Below are 18757 nucleotides of genomic sequence, written 5' to 3'. Positions count from 1 at the left end.
TCAGTAGATGCGAAAAAGTCGAATATAAAAGTTGACGACGATGAACGAAGCGATGCTAATATTGTATTAAGTCAATCGGTTCTTCCTCAAGATGATTCAAAGCAATTTTTATGTCAACAGACCAATGATACTCTTAATGATGAATCAAAACAAACCGCGTATTCGACTTTAAATGTCCCCAAATTTCGCCAAAAGCATTTGTTGTCATTAAATCCAAAATGTAATCTTAAATGACCCATCGTCTAGTTGGAGCTTATAGCAACAAACACTTTTTCAACCGCTTTGATTTGTCATTGGGAAAATCAAACTGGCCTTTCCTAATTTATAATAACAATAATAATAATTTTTTACAAATTAGCCTAAAAGTAGACCGCCGTAATTTTTATTATCAAATTAAACAAAGCAGTAGCTAAATTCTCTGTTAAAAAGGCAAAGCAGTAGTGGCATAATCTGTTAAGAGGGGGAAACCGGTAGTGGAATAATCTGTTAAATTTCAAAGCCGTCGCTCTGCTATTCATTTTAAACTTTCAATTTTTAAATTTTTTTAATCATCTACTAACAACACGATTTTTTAGATAAGATATCTGCCTTCTTAAAAAATTGACAAAGCTAATAACCATGTTACAACGCGCCACTCTCTTTAAAAAAAAGGCCAATATCTGTTAAAATATAGCCTATCATTGTTAATAATATCTGTTAATAAAAGTTCTTCTGCTTTTTTGTAAAACGTTTACGACCATTGCTTAATTCTTAATGAATTCTTAAAAAGCATTACGCTATTGCTTTTGACAAGATAAATAGTTTAGCGATGCTTCTTACGTGTTTGATAAACACACTACTAAAAATAGAAGAAGAGTTATACTGCCGGTCATGCAGTTCACACCGGTCAATAGATGGCATAACTATACCATGATTTTCTATTCTCCTCTAGCAAAACGCAACTTGAAAAGAATCGCAAAAGTCACAACATTCATTATGAAAATTACTTTCAAAGGAATAGTTTCCTGTCTCGTAAAGATGACCAAAAATCCTCAAGTTGAGGTTAACTCATCATCGTCCACGTTCTAACCACTTAGCTCGACACAGGACACACTAATTTCCAAGCCATATACATGGGAAATCATACAGTCAAGCGGCTTATCTCAGCAAGCACATGCAAAATCATTTCGAAACTTAGAAAAAGGAACTATTACGGGCCAGGGCAAAGTAAACTTTATTGTGTATAGTATACGGCGCTTATTAAATGCATTGGGCAAAATGATGGCAAGATATTTTTTGGAAGTGGTAATGATAATCTTTACAAAATAGCGAGGCAGAATCAAGGTGGCTTGGAAAAAGCCGCAAGAAGCTGCGTTTAATTCATTACGCCAATCCTAAATTGTAGTCCTATATAATTCTTTATAAATTCTTATAACTGTGCACATCTCTACATTTACGCCTCAACATCTTAGATTTGCTTTTAAAATATCCTAACACCTCTGTTTTTACGCGTTAACGTGCGCTAGCACTGCATTTTTTAGGGCAACACTATTGCATGAGAAAACGTTGTATTTTCGATATTTGAACCGGCAACGGTTTTTTCATGACGAGTGAAAGAAATTTTTAGTGAAGTGCGAGTTTGTGAAGTAACTAATGTTGCTGAAAATTGCAAAATAAACAATAAAAATTTAAAAAAAAAAGTTAAAACACCAAAAATGAAAATTGAAGAATGAAAACTGGAATTTTTGGTTGAAAAATTGATGGACTTTTTGGCTGCATGAAGAAAAATAAAAATATGTTACCTAAAATATCTTCATCAGTTTTCTAGTCACTTCAATTTTTTTAATTTTCTATAATTTAAACATACATTGGAATGACGGTATTGTTTGAAAAATTTGATTGAATTGAATATTTATGTGTTATTGTGTATTTTAGGCATTATCAGGAAAAAAAACCTAAGATATAAGGAAATTGTCCACTCTTAGCCTACTTCACAAACTATTATCGGTTACATAAATTTTTTTGGTTTTAAAATTTGTGAAGTTCTGCGTCAGCAGATAATAATAATAACACATAACTTTCTCGAAACTTCCTTGGGTAATGTGTGCCGCCTTATTGATATGATATTCCGCATTGTGCAGTAAGAAATTTACGATTTCTTCTTTATATTTTACAATATGTTACAAGGAGTGTTCGGTCGTGACCGAATACAATTTTCTAACTTATTTTACTTTGCAATTATTTGCTCTGGCGTTATGTTATGGTACAAGAATGGTGTCATGTTTGTTTTTGATAATACCCAAAACAAAAATTGAGAAAAATACATAAATTTCTAGAAATTTACAAATCATGTAATTCAAAATTATTATGTAAAAAATTTACTCATCGTTATCGTGCAAACATATCGAAATTGCAAAACCTTTTGTTTACTTTAAGTGCATCAGTTGGTTAATCGGTACAAATTACGTATCTTTGGAAAAGTGCTCCAATAAATGGAAAATAATTTTAGTACTTCTACGCTAGCCAAAGAATTAAACGAAATCATTAAAAAATACAGTCATGTGGGGTGTGCGGGGTTTTATTTATTATTATTATATTGTATATTATATATATATATATATATTGTATATTATGTATACATTATTGTATTATCGTATTTTTAATATTTTATATACATTATTATAAATATTACTCTAATTTTAAATAGAGCTAAGCAATCGTGTGGGCCTACAGGGAATGCCAGTCATTTAAAACAATTGGTAACGCGCCAATCGCGGTGCCTCAATGGTGGTGCGGAAAATCGTACGATAAATATTTGCTTTCATCTTAGGAGGCATCTGGTTGCGGTGTAATACCGTACAATGATCATTCTAAACTTTGTAGACATTTAATCATCTATACAATGCCCGCAATCTCGCAAGTCTCTGTTGAATGCACTACACCTTCAGTTTCACCTGAAAATAAAAAGGGTTCTCTAAAAAAGTATCAATTTTTATCCATTATCAACTTCATACTTGTTTGAAGTTTTTGAAGAACATTTCTCTTTAAGAAATCCCATATATATTTTAACACCTCTGTTTTTGCCCGTTAACAAATGCAGACACTCTTTTTTAATAATCCTGTGAAATGATAACTTCACACTCGTAAGAATGTATTGTACGGAGTTTTTCCTGTCTAACAATTTCGCTGTTTAATATATTTTTCTTTCGGTCGTTTTCATAAGTAAGTTTTAAAATTGGTTTGTTGTTCCTCTTGCCGCAATTGTCTCAACGTTTTAAACAAGAAATTTTCAATTTACAGCAACAACAACATGGATGAATTGGACGAGCATTTAAGGCAGTTGAGCTTGATTAATGAACAAATCAATCGGAATGGAAGTTGCGGTGAAGAGAAGAAGACTGGACAGATGACTACACTGCCTCCAAGTGCTTGCTCACCGGATCTATTTTCAATAGCTAATTTGACAAGGAAAGATCCTGCGTCAGCAAGCAACAATGTGAACAAAAAAGTCGGCCCTTTAGTACCGCCCAAACCGCAAAAAAAACAACTTGCGCCAGAGGTTTTTATTACTTACTTTTATCTTTTACTTTACAATAGCTGTTGGCGTTATTAAATAGTGTAAAGAAATTTTAGGTAGTTTCCGAAGTTTGTTCAATTAAGCCTTCGAAACAGTCAGATTCCTTTATTAGTCTAATCGAAAGATAAACAGTAGCCACAAACGCACAAACAAACAAAAGTTTCTTTGAAGTCCTCAATATATATATATTGCGAACGTAAAAAGTGAGGACTAGTCTCAGATGAAGCAAATTGAATACATAGACAGTATAGCTTCAAGTCAATACATTCGCATTTTTTTGTCATTTTTCAGCTCACCTACGAAATTTGCTAGGAAAGTATTTGTGCCAGAGCTTAAATTAACATTAAAATTAGCAACATATTTTATATCAATGGAACGTAATTCTGTTACATGCTTGAAGTACCGGAAACGATTTTAGAATTAGGAATTTAAATTGAAAGAAATGTAAAATTCGCCAGTTAATGAGAGCAGAAATATCAATTCTAATTGTAAATAAATATTAGCTTCGATTTTGTTAATTTCTGTTAAATTATTTTTTTCGTTTGGTTTTTCTACTTTCATCTTTTATTTAAGGTCCCTCAAAGTAGTCTAGTGAAACAAACGTGTGAACCACTTTACTCGCAACGATTACAAAATCTGGATAGCAGCAATAATTCAAGGAACGATGGTTATCTTTATAACTTGAAGAACGATAGTAGAGATTGCGATGATATTTCGAATAGTATTAAAGCGTCTATGCTTTTGCGTAAACAGCCGATACAGTCCACGCAAAGTCTTAACAACAAATTGGCAGTGACTTTAGATAACCCAATTGTATTGGAGCAACAATTGGAAGCATTAGCGCATCATAAAAAACAGCTGGAAAAACGTGGTAAATTACTGTCCAATCCAGTAGCAGCCGTGCAGCCTTCATTATCTGGCATCCCAAAATTATCCTCCACTTCTTTGCTTGCTTTTAAGCATAATGAACTATATGGTACAGAAAATTTACAGGCCAATTGTGCGAACATGGAAACAGAAGTCTCGCGTGATGCCAACGTTTACATTAATGTGCTACCAAATCGTCAGTCTACCGTTCATAAGCTCGCCTCACCCAAGCAAAGCATCACCAATCTTTTATATGAAAAAAGCAGTTTAGCAGGTAAATTAATAGTTTCATGCATTTGGCGATTAAAACTAATTTTCATGTATAGGTGAAACATCGCCGTCGCCACTGATCGATGTGGGTCGGAATGAAGCTAAAGATTTTTTCAATGTTCCAGACGAAGAGGTTTTATCACCACCTAGTCCTGTCAGTTCATCTTACAGCGAGTTAAGAAGGGCTACAGACGTATTTAAGATAAACAATAGTTCTGACTCCAATCAGCCATGCAACACGAAAGAGTCGTCCGATGTAGCTAAACCAGTGCCCAGCTATGGACAACATACCGTTTCAAAGTATGCAACTGCTGCAAATGAGAAATTAAAAGCTGCCGAAAATCATCAATTTTATGTAAATAAAGTCTATAACAATGATTTCAAAGATTATAATCCAATGTCACAGGTAATGCGCAAAATAGCGTTTAATACTTGCGTTACAGTGTATCGTAATTCAATAATTTATTCAGCAGAGTAACAAGCGGAACGTGTCTGATTATTACGGGTACGGCGGTTTTTCCCAGGTAAGTATTTTAGACTGTTAATATGCCAAATTCATGGTAAGCTGATACATTCGTTTAACAGAGGAAAATGATGTAAAAACAAGTAAGCCTCGATTCGTCAACTTATTTTATGTTGTGAAGAGATTCACGTGTTGACGGCAAGTCAATCTTTTATACAGCATATTTAGATGGGTCGGATAAAACTTCTGTCAAAAATAAATTCAAATAAATTCTTGCAAATTTAATTACGATTTAAAGAATTTAGTAGAGAACGCAAACTTTGCTGTAAAAGTTGAGTAAGATTGGGGTAAATGTAGGGCAGTACGTCGGTTATTGGTTTCGTCACCAATGTGCAATGCTCTGTGCTATGGACGTTGAAGATATACACAAAATATTAAAAATTTTTTTTTTTTTTTGTTAGCACTAAAATTGTCGGACTGAACGCACTGCAGAATAAACAAAAATAAAAATTGCAGAACGAATCTCGAGAAAAGCTTGAACCGTTAATACAGTTTAGGCAAAAGTATGCCGTTATCAAAGCTTTTAAAATTATATATATCAATATAAAATATGCAATGAGGTGTTCTTTTATACTCTTTGCAGAGTTCCTCTACTTATGAATCGATTTATGAACCGATTAATCCTCGGCCACCTAGCCAATCATCGACGCGTTCAAATAATTACGCAATGTATGCACCGTGCGTTAAGAACAATAGCATGACTCCAATGCCCGAGGGTGGCGGAACTTTAGCCAATAGCAGCACTAGCAATCTACTTTCTTTCGATAGAACTTGTGAAGCGAACACACCGATTTATGTCAACAACGATGCAACTATGATGCAGCAAACTTTAAATTTTAAAAATCCCAAGGAAGGCGAGGTGGAGACGTTAACTGATTTTTTGACAGAATCAATGGATTCAAGCGGTGACATCGAAGGTTACGGTAAAAATATGAATGCGTATGTGTTAAAGGTCCCGGGACTGATGATAAAAAGTATTCTTTATTTGTAAAATATTTTATTTTTCCTTCGGAACAAGCACAATGAAAAACCAGCAAATAGTTTTGCGCGTACGGATAATGACGAAATGATTTGGACAAGATTTTATTGCGTTTGAAAAACTACTTTTTATGCGTGCTAACGGTAGGCGTAGGGGCGTAGGGTGAAACAACAAAACTAAACTATGTAACTCCGCCTTTCAATTTCTATCTAGTTTTCGAGGGAGCATAGATGCCCAACAAACTTACACTTACATAACTAGGACTGAATATTTTATTAATGACTCGTATCTAGTGCAGGTCCCCGGGGCTTTTGGTTGCATGAGGTGAGAGTATCAATTTTTATATATTGATAGGAATTTGCTTTAAATGCAATGAACGCGTGGTTGGCGAGAATTCTGGTTGCACAGCTATGGATCAAATTTATCACATAGCTTGCTTCACCTGTTCACAGTGTCAAATCAATCTTCAAGGCAAAGCATTTTATGCCTTGGAAGACAAACCTTATTGCGAATATGATTATTTGCAAACGCTAGAAAAGTGCTCTGTGTGCATGAAACCAATTTTGGAACGCATACTACGAGCTACTGGTAAGCCCTATCACCCGCAATGTTTTACTTGCGTTGTATGCAGGAAAAGTTTGGATGGCATACCATTTACAGTCGACGCAACCAATCAAAATTACTGCATTGAAGATTTCCACAAGTAAGTTACAACACACAACACGTCAACTTGATTTAAAATTTTCTATTTACTAAGAAAATTTGCGCCGCGCTGCTGTGTATGTAAAAATCCTATTATGCCGGAGCCTGGCGAGGAAGAAACTGTAAGAGTCGTTGCATTAGATCGCAGCTTTCACTTCGAGTGCTACAAATGCGAAGTAAGTGAAGCCAGATAGGTTTTATTTAAGTAAGATCTTAGATTTCCAAAAGCTCTTCTAATAATCGATCGAACATCCATTGGAAAAATCGCGATACAAAAGTTGGAAAAAAAGCGAGGATAAAGTTTAAATAAAATAATTTGAATTCGTTGTCAGTACTTTGCATATTATTTTGCTTTATCGATCCGTCTTTCCTAGTGTTAAGAATATATGCACAGTCAACATTTTAAGAAACCTTGATTTGATGATGAGGTTATGATTATGATTCTTTTAACAAGAACCATCATCATAATCACAATGTTTGTGACCCTGCAGCCGAAATGAAGTACGAATATTGGGACGGACAATCAGTTTTGTATGTGGATTATCATATATGTATGATTTTTGTATTACATTAGTATTGTACGAAAGTTAATTTCATGGCAAGTAGCGGCATAAAAATCACCCACTTCCGTCCGTTTGAAGAATGATAAATATTTTAGTAACCTTGTTACTAAAGGTTTGCTATTTGGTGCTACTTAAAGTCAAGTTTGACTTGACGCTTTTTTGACAAACCGATTACACTAATTATAATATTTAAATTCCTGTGGTATCCTGTGGTGGCCACATAAGTAGATTTCTTTCGTTGTTTATTGTAAAAAAAAATGTACAGATCATCTTGTTTAGTTTAAAGCCGATTACTGATTTTCGAAAATTTTCCAAGACGTTCGGAGAAATTAGAAAAACTTGAATGACCGGGAAATTCAATCGAACCAAAAAATATTAATTATAAAAAGTAAATTTTCATATATTTAATTTATGTCATAATTATTAATTGGATTCTTCCCTATACTATGCATGTAAAATTATAGAACATTTTTGGTATATTATTGTTCTTCATATTTTTTAGGATTGTGGACTATTATTATCGTCAGAAGCCGAAGGACGTGGATGTTATCCTTTAGATGATCATGTTTTATGCAAGAGTTGCAATGCTAAACGTGTCCAAATGCTTACCAATCGTATGACCACTGACCTTTAAACAACTTAATGGATCTCACTTGCATATGCAAAAACACTTGACCAATTGCTGCAATATTCTTTTATTTATATAACGATCTGCTATTTCGCGTTTTGTAACTTATATACATATTACTATTAACATCTATAAAGTAAAATTATGCATAGAGAGGAAAAATCAATTCCGTGCGATCAAAACATTTATTGGATCTATATACTAATATTCGAAGATCCGTTTATGTAAAACCGCAAATACATAACACTACATTTCTAGATTCAGCAATGTTTAAAGAGTCACAGTTGTACATTCCCTTACTGACTGCATTTGAAGAAAGCATATAATACGTAAAAAAAAAAAAAAAAAAAATACTCTCATCAATCAATTCCTTTAATTAACGTGTGTTTACATAAAATATGAAATATATTCGTGGGGCATGACTCCACGTCGAGGATAGAACGTGTGTGAAATGGAGTAATTTAGCAGATTCGTTATATCACTCATGTAAATGTCGGCAAACCGAAACAGCCGCCTCGAAAAATATGTCGGATTGTGATATGTACGAAATACACTGCCAAATTGTTCATTGAATACTGTCTTAGTGTCATTCCTGAAATTAAAAATTAATTTAGTTTCCCAAAGCACTTTAAACGCACGCTATATATGTGAGAACACTTTATTTATGTTGCATGATAACGAAAAAATGGCAAGCGTGGCATGTGGATGCAATAAAAGTTCTGAATGATGCTGCAACGGGAGAAGAAATGAAATGAAATGAAATAATTTATCAGATCCATAATTACTACTCCATGTAATGAGAAATAGCTACCTTGCAAAACTGAGACGATTATATATGACATATATGATAAAAAAATTGCCAAATTATTCATCAAATACTCTCTTAGCCGATGTTGCTGAAATAAAAAATGCATTTCTTTTCGAAGTTTTAATATGAAAAAGTTTCTTATTAAAGGCTTTTTGTGTACGTGTCGTGTCCATTATTCTGTGATGTTATACATTTATTATTGCAAAACTTAAAACACAAAAGGACACATAGGAGGATATAGATCCAGAGGGGTATGAAAGCTGCAATGGAGAAACTGTACCACTATTCTTTCTAAACCAAAAGTGCTATGACAAGTGCAGCCAACACTTGGATTCCATTAAAATGCCGATGCCCGTAGCATATCCGCAAACATGTAGAAAATACGGTGTTGTGATTAGCATGAGTGGTGGGGGGGCGCGGCGCCCGGGAGTGAATTGTGAACGCAATACCTTCTCACAATCGTTTTCTACTTTTCACTAACACGATCAATTCAATCGATATGTACTTTAGCAAATATTATTAATTTTTAGCGACATGCGACAATCATTCATGCTGTATTCTATTCATGCTAGGTATTCGTTGTTTTTCTTTTCCATCTCCATGATCCTAACATGATCCTTTAGAAATTGAATTACGCGGTATTTGGGTTAAAGAAGGACAACATACGAGACTACTGGGATGAAATTCGTAGTTGATATATTTTACTACATATATTTGCGTGTACGTATATCTAGCGCGTACGTCGGGCAAGTTGGTTAACTTCATGTAGATTGTTTAGAGAATGATTTGTGTACTTTGGAGGGCGTTGGCAATATGGCTTTACGCCACACTTCTTTTCTGTCAGTTTAATCTCAAAAAAGTGAGAATTGATAACTAGTGAATATGTAAGTAGTAAGCAATGTAAGTAAAGATTCGCTATAATTTTTTTCATGTTATAAAAAATTGCTTAGTAGAATTTTTTTGCTGAAATTTATTAAAGCATTTGGCGAACATAAAATTTAGAATGCTTTCAATATGAATGAAACGAGGAAAGTAAAACAAATTTTATTCTACCCACACACACACACACTTCTACGCACATCGCAGCAAATATTCGCTTAAAAAGAGCAATCCATGCTCCTGCTATTGCTTTGAAAATGTTTAATGCACTTTGACGTCATAACAAGAAATTTTTAACAGAACTTTTGCTCATACAAATAATGAGATTGAAAGAGTAATCAATTAAATTAAAGCCTACTGTTGTTGGTAAATGAAACATCAAAAATTCTCTGAGTTTTTTAGTAGCTCTTATTTTGAACAAGCGGTTGGGACACATCCTGTTATTTCGATGTCTTTGAATATACAAATATAGAGAGACGGTAATAGAAATATGGTTAGTAATAGCGTCGTGATATTTTTATGTTTTAAGTGTGATTGATGACGGTTGATGGTAAACATATTGTTAATAATATACATTTCTGCTAAAGGATAAAGTTTTGACTATTTTTTGATTTTCGAAGCGACTTTTGTATATAATGCATATGCAGGCGAGATCTATATACAAATAGCGTATCTATAAAAAGGGGTGAGCCATAAGTTTTTTTCTTTTATTTTTTAATAATTAATATGACACTTCTTTATAACTTTCTATCCTACGAAATTTTAATTAAATTCGAGAAATTCATTGTGAACGAGCGATTTCTGAATAAAGAAAGTTGCGCAACTTTCCTTTAAAGGAGAGTTGATTTGAAAATTAAATCGTTATCCTATAAACAATGTCTGATGAAAATAAAAAAAAATTATTTTTAACACAAATACATCATTAATGCAGCGGCATATACTAAAAAATATTCAAACGATTTGCTTCGAAAGAGCTGACTCAACACTATTTTAAAATATGATAGGTCGAGTGAAAGTGGATAAGACTTTGCAATAGTTAAACACAAGTGTGACGCGATCCGTATGCATGAAATACGCACACATTAATGAAGAATTTCAATTGGCAAAAGGAAGAAGCTTCCCTCTAGAATTTACATTGCTTCAAAAGGTCCAAACTTCCTTGTCCCTAAACTTCCTTGTCAAAAAGGCTCTCAGAAATCATTAAAAATTTCTAGTTTGAATGAGTAATGAAATAAAAAACATCAAATTGTTGCAATAACGAGAAGATCGCGCCATATATTTCCCATGATGCTACCGACAAATTGGTTTTACAGTGCAGCCGAGATTATCTCGTCAAATCAGCGAATCTTTCAAAATATGACTTTTTACAGATTATCCAAATTCCTAGGATTTCGAAATATTCTAATGATAATGTTAGTTCTTAAATAAAGATGGAATGACATCTAATGTGTCATAAAAGACACATTGCTGATAAGAAAAAAAAAAAAAAAACTCAAATTGGCCCATCCTTTTTATAAAAAATGTAATGTATGAAATGATGAGCCGGATTCGTATGCAATTTTAAATACGAAATATAATAAAAGCTAAATAAAACCTAACTGATAATTGGCATCATGCGAGATTACCTTAATTTATCACGTTCTTGCATCCATTTTTGCAAACATAATTTCGCAGGCTCTAATTCATTATCTTGATTTTCTTCAATTAGTTGCGTTAGCATCTGTAACCAGTTTGCGCTCATTTTAAATTCCTGATTGTTCAAGGTATTGATTTCATGCTATTTAAATGAAATGCTCGGAAAACTAGTTAGTACCAAGAAAGATTGCTTATTACAATATACATACTGTTAACTCACTGATAATAGCACCCGTCCGCCAGCCATGTTCCAAAGTGACATCAGCTAAGTCAGAATAAGGATGATCGCCAAAATACAAAACACAATGACCTCTCCAACCAGTTAAATCTTGAAGCTGTTTAACGGTGCCCTAAGAAAAAATTGAATAAGAGATTAAAGTAAAGTTCAGTGAGTTAATGTCTGCTCTTGAACCCACTTCATAATAAATTTGACCCTTTTCGAGCCTTGTAACTCTGTCCCAGACATGGCTATCATTCCTTTCATCATATAAACGTATAGGTCGCGATTCATCAGTGAAAAATTTCGGTTTTCGTGCTTGTACAATAATAACGTCAAAATATTCGCGCCAATTATTGCCAGCCAGTAATGTCATACCGCGATTTCTAAACGAAGCGAAGTGTAAAAAAAACACATACATATATACTATTAAATTAAACAACGATTTCATTATTAGATCCGGGAGAGAGGGAATCGTCATCTGATTTACTACATAAATAAAGCGATAAGAAATGCTGTGATTTATTTACATCAATGCAAATCAAGTCATAGAATAATTTAATAAAAGTCAATTCTAATAATAAATGAAACAAATTAAACTAAAATAATTATAGTCGGATAGGGCCCTTGAGTAAAAGTGTCTTCGCCTAACACAATTTATAATCTATTTTCGTGATAAGGTATCTCAAAAACAACGTCTTTTTTCGATGTGGGCTACAGTTATATAGAACGCAGATGGTCTGATGTAGCAAAATTTATTTTCCTGTTGGGAATGCCAGCATTCTTCACCTATTTTCGCTCAAAGATGTTGCCATTTAGAGGCTTACTTTTCTCCGAAACACTTATACACGTTTAGGTTTGCAGAATAGATCATCCCTGCCCAAACTTAATCCAAATTTAATTCAGATTATCACAAATGAGATCTTGCAGTTTTCGTCGGAACTGTTATGTAATAAAGTGGTTGGTTATATATACTTTTGTGGAATTTTCCGTCACTGTCTTGCGTTAGCCCAACTAAAGGGGTTTTCGACAATTTTTTTGGAAATGAGAGAAAAGGTTGTGAAATACTAATATTCGAGGAAGCATATATCTAAGTATTAACAAGATTAGTTTTAAAAAATTGTAAAAAATTGCAAACAGCATGACGATCTCTTTAATTTAAGCAACTCAACGGTAAGCAACGCAACTGGTGCAAATTCGAATAATAAAAAAAATCGCTTAATCAACAAGTCTACAGTTGGACAAGTGCGCAGGGGATTTTAATAAGATTGATTTTTGCGTGTTTGACGAGCGTTTGCATGGAAAAGATTAAATTTTTACCCAGAAAGTCAATCTTCTATTAGGTGCTTGCATTAATTTTAATCAGCGGCTTATACACGTCAAAATGATAAAGTGATGGAAAATACCAGTGGACGTAACGGTTAAATTCGATGATTTTGACCTTTCTCCACATAAAACAACAATTTTCCATTTAATATTATTGAGTTATTCAGCGTACGCTGACGCTTCCCCATCCCATGGAGCCTTCAAAATTGGATTTTCGATCTTCATTACATTTGTTCTTTATTTGAAGAAGTCTGCTGCCGAAGCACACCATCACTTATATTTATGCTGCTCCATTATATCCCAATTGCTAATTTCGGTCGCAGCGAATTGACTGTCAATAGCATTTTTTGGTCATTTGTTGCAAAATTTCTCAAAAATACACTTTTGAAGCTCGAGTAGAAAGTTCCGCCACGCCCAGCGTATTCACCGGACATAGAGACTTCTAAATATTACGTTAGAGCAGGTCGATGCAACGTGGCATGGCTGGCACGCAGCTGTGCCAAGTGCCAAAAATGATCGATGCTGACAAACCAATATAAGTTTTTTCAACACCATATCGCTACGTTGCCGAAAGTATTGTAAAATGTTGTAAAAAACGATGGAAAATATTTTGATTATTATAGATTGCGGCAATATTTCACAATAGATGCTCATTTTAAGCAAAAAATAACCAAAATTACCGCAAGCACCTACTATTAATCAAAAAATCCTAACGGAAAATTCAGCAGAAAATATTATTTTACAGCTATCGCAAAAAACTCGAATGAGACCAATGAAAATTCCTGCATTTACGCAGCACATGGTTTGGAAAAATCGTACTTTGAGAAATGCGTTCAAGTTTTTGAAATACGTTACAGACACGCGTTTTATTGTGACAGATCGCTTATTAGCTTTTACCATTAGTCTACCATTCAACGACCATGAATGTGCCTTTCCATGTTCATATAATTTCCCTCAATTAGTTTCTTCTAAGATTTCATGTTAAAAGGCCCCGCTTTTGCTGCATCTTTCAAAGACAGGATCGTATGTGTTACAGTTTACACGTTACGGAATAGCACAAAAAAAAGACAAGAATTTATATATATATATATACAATATGAATCGATAGAAATCGAAATCGTTACTACAAACTTTTAATCCCTAGAGATGGACGGAAGCAGAGACTTTGCGGAGGGCTTGAAAAACAAATGGAAATTTGTTTGGGGGAAATCTTCTTTCTTTCAAGGAATGAACTTTTTTCCCGATTTTCTAGAAAGTTCAAAGACAACAAAAAAAATTGATTTCCTGAAAAACCTACGGTGGTGTAAACGTTTAAAACAAGTTTTGCTAATGCAAGCAGTAGCAAGTAGCATTTAAGAGTAAAGTCTTACCAACAGATGAAAGTAAGCGGCTTCGAGTCGATTTACACTTATGTTAAGTGCTTCTGACGGTTCTTACGGAAAAATCTGATTCTGTTTTCTGTAGTCTGCATATTTTACATTCGAAAATTACTTTCATTTACGACGCAACTGTGACAATTTCTTTCAAATACAAATCCCTTTCGTCTTTTCTAGAACACTTTTTCTAGTACATAGTCCGAGTTTCGTATTGCCTTTTTCTATTGCGTAGCATGCGGTCGACAGAGGAGAGAATATTTTAGGAAGTTCCATACAGTCAAGATAAGGACTCCAAACATTCGTATGAACCGCCCTAAAAAATAATAATAATGAAGTACTTTAGGCGTTTTATTATTTTCAAATAAATGTTCAGAATGTTCATAATGCTTCCTTTAACAGATTTAAATCTTATTTGTTAATTTACTTTTTACTTGTCAATTAAGTGTTCAGTTTTTAAGCTCTTCAGATTATCGAAGCAAAAAAATACATAGTTTTTAAAATTTGGAGAAGCAGGATAATGAAGACATTGTGGATGATAGTGGACAAAGAATCGGCATCAAATATTGTACCGTATAGATCCATTAATTTGTTCTTACTTACATGATGTCAATGACGAGTTGACTATGTGATAGGGAATTTGATCTAAACAAGAAGTTTTTCTTTTCACTAGGAATGTAAAGAAAATTCCGAAATGCAAAAAAAAAAAAAAACAAACAAAATTTGACCTCCATGCCAATATTTCCAATGATTTCTCTGGACTCTGGTATCGCAGCCGTAAGCTTTTCATAAAATAACAGTAATTAACACTCGATCCCCTACTATCAGCAATGCTGAACATGTGGCCTCTTTAATTAGCCAGAAATGCTTACTCGTAGGTCGTAAATTGGTTTATTGCACATTCTTGCAGCATCCTTCAAGAACTAAGCAACTGAATAAGAAAATGGCGGAAACGTCAAGGCCAAAGGACGCAAAGTGCTGGAGCCAGTTGTAGTTCGAATTCAAAGTTCCAGTTAAAGCCAAACGAGAAAAAAAATGTCACAATACTTCTTCCAGCAAAATCTCCTCAAATCAGATTCTTCACCCGACACTAGCAATTCTTCGGGCAGTTCTTCAAGCAAGAGTGAAGAAGAGTGACAGTGCAAACACAGACAAGGCAGGCCCACCACATTCTGGGTTCTGGGTTCGATTAGTGACGATGGTGATGAGCTAGCACCGCCAAAGATTAAAAACTAAATACGGGCATCAAAAAGCTCTTGAAATGTTTCGGAGAACCATACCGATATGTATTAATAAAAGAGGAGCTTTCATGTCGACGACAATATTAAATATTAATATTCTTGGATGAATATAGGATAACGTTATTAGTTTCGTTTTATTTGTTGATGAGAAAAAAAAAGGATTTCGTTAAAGAATGAAGTCCTTGGTTTGTCAGTTCTATCGTCGAATAATTTAAAAGAAAGGTTAAAAGCTGAGATATGTCGATTTTTTGATTTGCTTTCCCAAATGGTAAATATATAAATAGTTAAAATTCTGCAAAGCGGAATTGTTAGGGGGCTTAGTCCAGTAGCAAATGCAATCTGCTATAACTGAACCATAATACGACCAATTCTCTTGTCAAGAATTTATGGTATAAACTAGTTTAGAACAAACAAACGGAAACGAATTGCTTTTGCCGAACAACGAAGAAGTACCTCAAACCTGGAAAAATTACTTGATTTGAAGTTTGGGCAAAGATTAATTATACCTCATCGTCATCATCATCAAATTTTGTGCTGGTTAATTTTAAGTATACTATCTCTTACTTACACAAACGAATACGGGCTATTGGTAACCAAAAACAATTTTTTGCCGGATTGAAGCAGTTTTTCAAAATATTTTGGTAAATTCTCATTTTTTTCTATATAAGCTTCAGCATCCTTCATGACAATTTGATGCATTATAGGATGGCAAGCTTGCACGGCTGACTTGATGTCATAAAACATTATCTCAGGATGATAGTCAATATGGTTTTTTTCAAAATATTCTGCTACATTGCATAGCAAACACATTTCCGGAACTGAAAACAAGTCCGCCAATTGAACCATCTTCGCTTTTATGTTTGGCTTGAACGAAAATTGCGAGATAAGAGGAAACATTTTATTAGCGGCAATAAACGTTAGAATTACCTGATGATTTTTAGACTGACCTTCGACATAAGCTATTGGCAAAATACGATTTTTATAACATTTTAAAACTTCTTGGTCTGGAACTTTGGTAAGACCACGATACACAGATCCTAATTGAATTTGAAGAAACGAATCCAGTTTTAATAACAAGCCTTTTTCTATATCGTAATGCAAGCCCCGCACCGCAAATCCTGGTATATATTCCAATTTTGCTATAGCATCGGGATACTACAGACACTAAGTAAGCAAATATTAAATATATTCCAATACACTTATACCTTCAGTTTTTTAATCAGCATATCACGGCCAAGATTATATAACAGATCATGAAGACAGGGTTTGTAACAAGCCAATGTGTAATCGTAATCAAATCCGTATACTTCTACTTCACTTAAATCCAATTCATTGCATACAAAAACACCGCGCGAATTAACATTTTTTGGAAGTTTTTTTGACAGGCATTTCTCTTTTGTCAAGGTGTACAATAATTCAAAATCTTCTAAACTGCTTGGTTTTCTGTTAAGTCCGGTTATTTCCAAAAGTGGCGAAAGCTCATAGTCACTTGCCCGAGCGCTTTTAGAAGCGTTAAAGAAGCGTTGATTAAGCCCTTTGCTTTTCAAATATTTTGTAAGCTTCCAGGCGTTCCAGGCGCGTCCAGTATGTCCAAAATTCATTACTAAACACTGCATCTTTCGGGTCGAGTCAATAAAAAATGTAACTTATACGTCCAGATTGTTAAAAATTTTGTTTGTTGGTTATATGCGAAGAAATACAATTTCTTACTTGTATAATTAATTATATTTATTGTCAGCACTCATTGAAATTGTGGAATCGAAACATTTTTTTTAATTTTGAAGTTACCATGTTCAGTAGGCAGGTGCGCAGTAAGCGGTGTCAATTGAGAAATGCGAACTTTACATCATCACAAAGACACGAATGGATGGCAGTAAATCGGTCGGGAAGAGTTCGAGTAGTGATCGAGATTCCGTCTGTAGGAACTAAATCCACACAGCGAGCAGCTGCGAAAAATAATAATCTTGAAATTGTCTGTAATGTGCTAGCTGCAGCCACTCAAGTTGTTGTAAGTACGGAGTTGAACCCGGCTGCTATTAATAGGAATATCCTTAGTCGGAGTTTTTCAGTTCTCCAGTGTTTTCTTCTAATGAGCTAGTGGTTCCCAGCCGCAAAGCGACTTCGGCGTCGCACGTTCCTTCTACAACGACGCCAGAAATGATTAAGGAGTATGTGCAGCGGGGTATGCCGGAGGTGGATGTATTTCGTAGAAGTTTCTTCTTCCTTGCTATTAGTTTGACATTTCGGTCGACGAGCAAATCTGGTCCAAAAGTATATTAATAGGCTACTGTTCAACTAGACCGTGGGAAATGCTCAAAAAACTGAATACTGAAGTTCTTATAGTTTACCAGAACATCCGAGGTTTTAACGCGAAGTTAAAGAGAACTCTGTTAAACTCGGCTGTATTTGCCTGTCATGTTTCAATATTCATGGAGACTTGGCTGAAGCCGGGCAAGAATGGTTGCGAAATTGTTTCATTGGATTATCAATTCCTTCGATGTAATAGGATTCATAGAGCTCGCGGTGGAGTGCTTGCTGCAGTAAGGAATGTACTATGAAAGAGAGGCGACGCGTATAAATTAAATCATCTGACGCAGGGGGAATATAGGAGCAGGTGTTGTGCACATAAGATGACTGTAGTTCTACTTTAACAGCCACAAATTCCACGTCAATGGCAACATTGGTGATTTCAATTTGTCTGTCTTTACGTGATTTTTTAATGAGGACCTTGTTTATTTTACTTCTTTGTCGGTGCCGTTATTAACTAAGTTCGCCTTATGCAATGTAACCGCATTTATTTATACTAATTATATAAACGATATAAATATCTGTATCTCTGTAAACGCAACGCAACTCTGTTTTTCTAAACAAAAATTTTTTGGTTTTTTGCTCATTCCTGGCAAGTTATAAAAGATAGAAGGCTGAAGTTGTTGAGATTTCCTTTGCGGCAAGATCTGCCATCCATGTACGAAAATGGAAACAATCGGCCATGTCCACAGAAAGTTACAAGTAATTATATATTCTTTTTTTCACTTTGAAGCTTAATGGTTATTAACCATAGGGTAAACAAGAGAGAATGTTTAAAACTGTTTTGTACATGGCTCAAATGAAGATATATTTCCTGCCTAAAGATGCATTAATTCTAAAATAAATATAATGGGCACAACGACCTGACTCGCATTAATTTAGT

The 18757-nt window shown here is 34.3% G+C and overlaps 2 protein-coding genes across 5 annotated transcripts; one reads left to right on the top strand and one right to left on the bottom strand.

Annotated features, from left to right (window-relative positions):
- Positions 1–3061: 3061 nt before the first annotated feature.
- LOC119633202 (zyxin) lies at positions 3062–8118 on the top strand. 2 transcript variants are annotated; one of them, XM_038026605.1, is made up of 9 exons: positions 3062–3201; positions 3280–3538; positions 4130–4697; positions 4750–5099; positions 5167–5217; positions 5800–6139; positions 6550–6898; positions 6953–7073; positions 7963–8118. In XM_038026605.1, exons 2-9 carry the CDS (start codon positions 3290–3292, stop codon positions 8092–8094), a joined length of 2160 nt encoding a protein of 719 aa, XP_037882533.1. In that variant the 5' UTR covers positions 3062–3201; positions 3280–3289; the 3' UTR covers positions 8095–8118. The 2 variants fall into 2 exon arrangements, with proteins under 2 accessions (XP_037882533.1, XP_037882532.1); XM_038026604.1 differs by having other exon boundaries at positions 5164–5217.
- A 21-nt stretch (positions 8119–8139) lies between these two features.
- On the bottom strand, positions 8140–17294 carry LOC119633203 (5'-nucleotidase domain-containing protein 3). Of its 3 annotated transcripts, XR_005246861.1 has the most exons (8): positions 16773–17292; positions 16495–16722; positions 16136–16431; positions 11827–12013; positions 11620–11760; positions 11401–11552; positions 8900–8984; positions 8589–8817 (listed from the first exon to the last, which is right to left on the bottom strand). XR_005246861.1 is itself a non-coding variant. In XM_038026606.1 (7 exons), exons 1-7 carry the CDS (start codon positions 17181–17183, stop codon positions 8476–8478), a joined length of 1620 nt encoding a protein of 539 aa, XP_037882534.1. In that variant the 5' UTR covers positions 17184–17294; the 3' UTR covers positions 8140–8475. The 3 variants fall into 3 exon arrangements, 2 of the variants coding, with proteins under 2 accessions (XP_037882534.1, XP_037882535.1); XM_038026606.1 differs by lacking the exon at positions 8900–8984 and having other exon boundaries at positions 8140–8680; positions 16773–17294; XM_038026607.1 differs by having other exon boundaries at positions 8589–8984.
- Positions 17295–18757: the final 1463 nt, after the last annotated feature.

Source organism: Glossina fuscipes, unplaced genomic scaffold, assembly GCF_014805625.2.
Source record: "Glossina fuscipes isolate IAEA_lab_2018 unplaced genomic scaffold, Yale_Gfus_2 2, whole genome shotgun sequence".
NCBI classification, from domain to species: Eukaryota; Metazoa; Arthropoda; class Insecta; order Diptera; family Glossinidae; genus Glossina; species Glossina fuscipes.
This window is presented reverse-complemented; position numbering and strand designations above follow the sequence as displayed.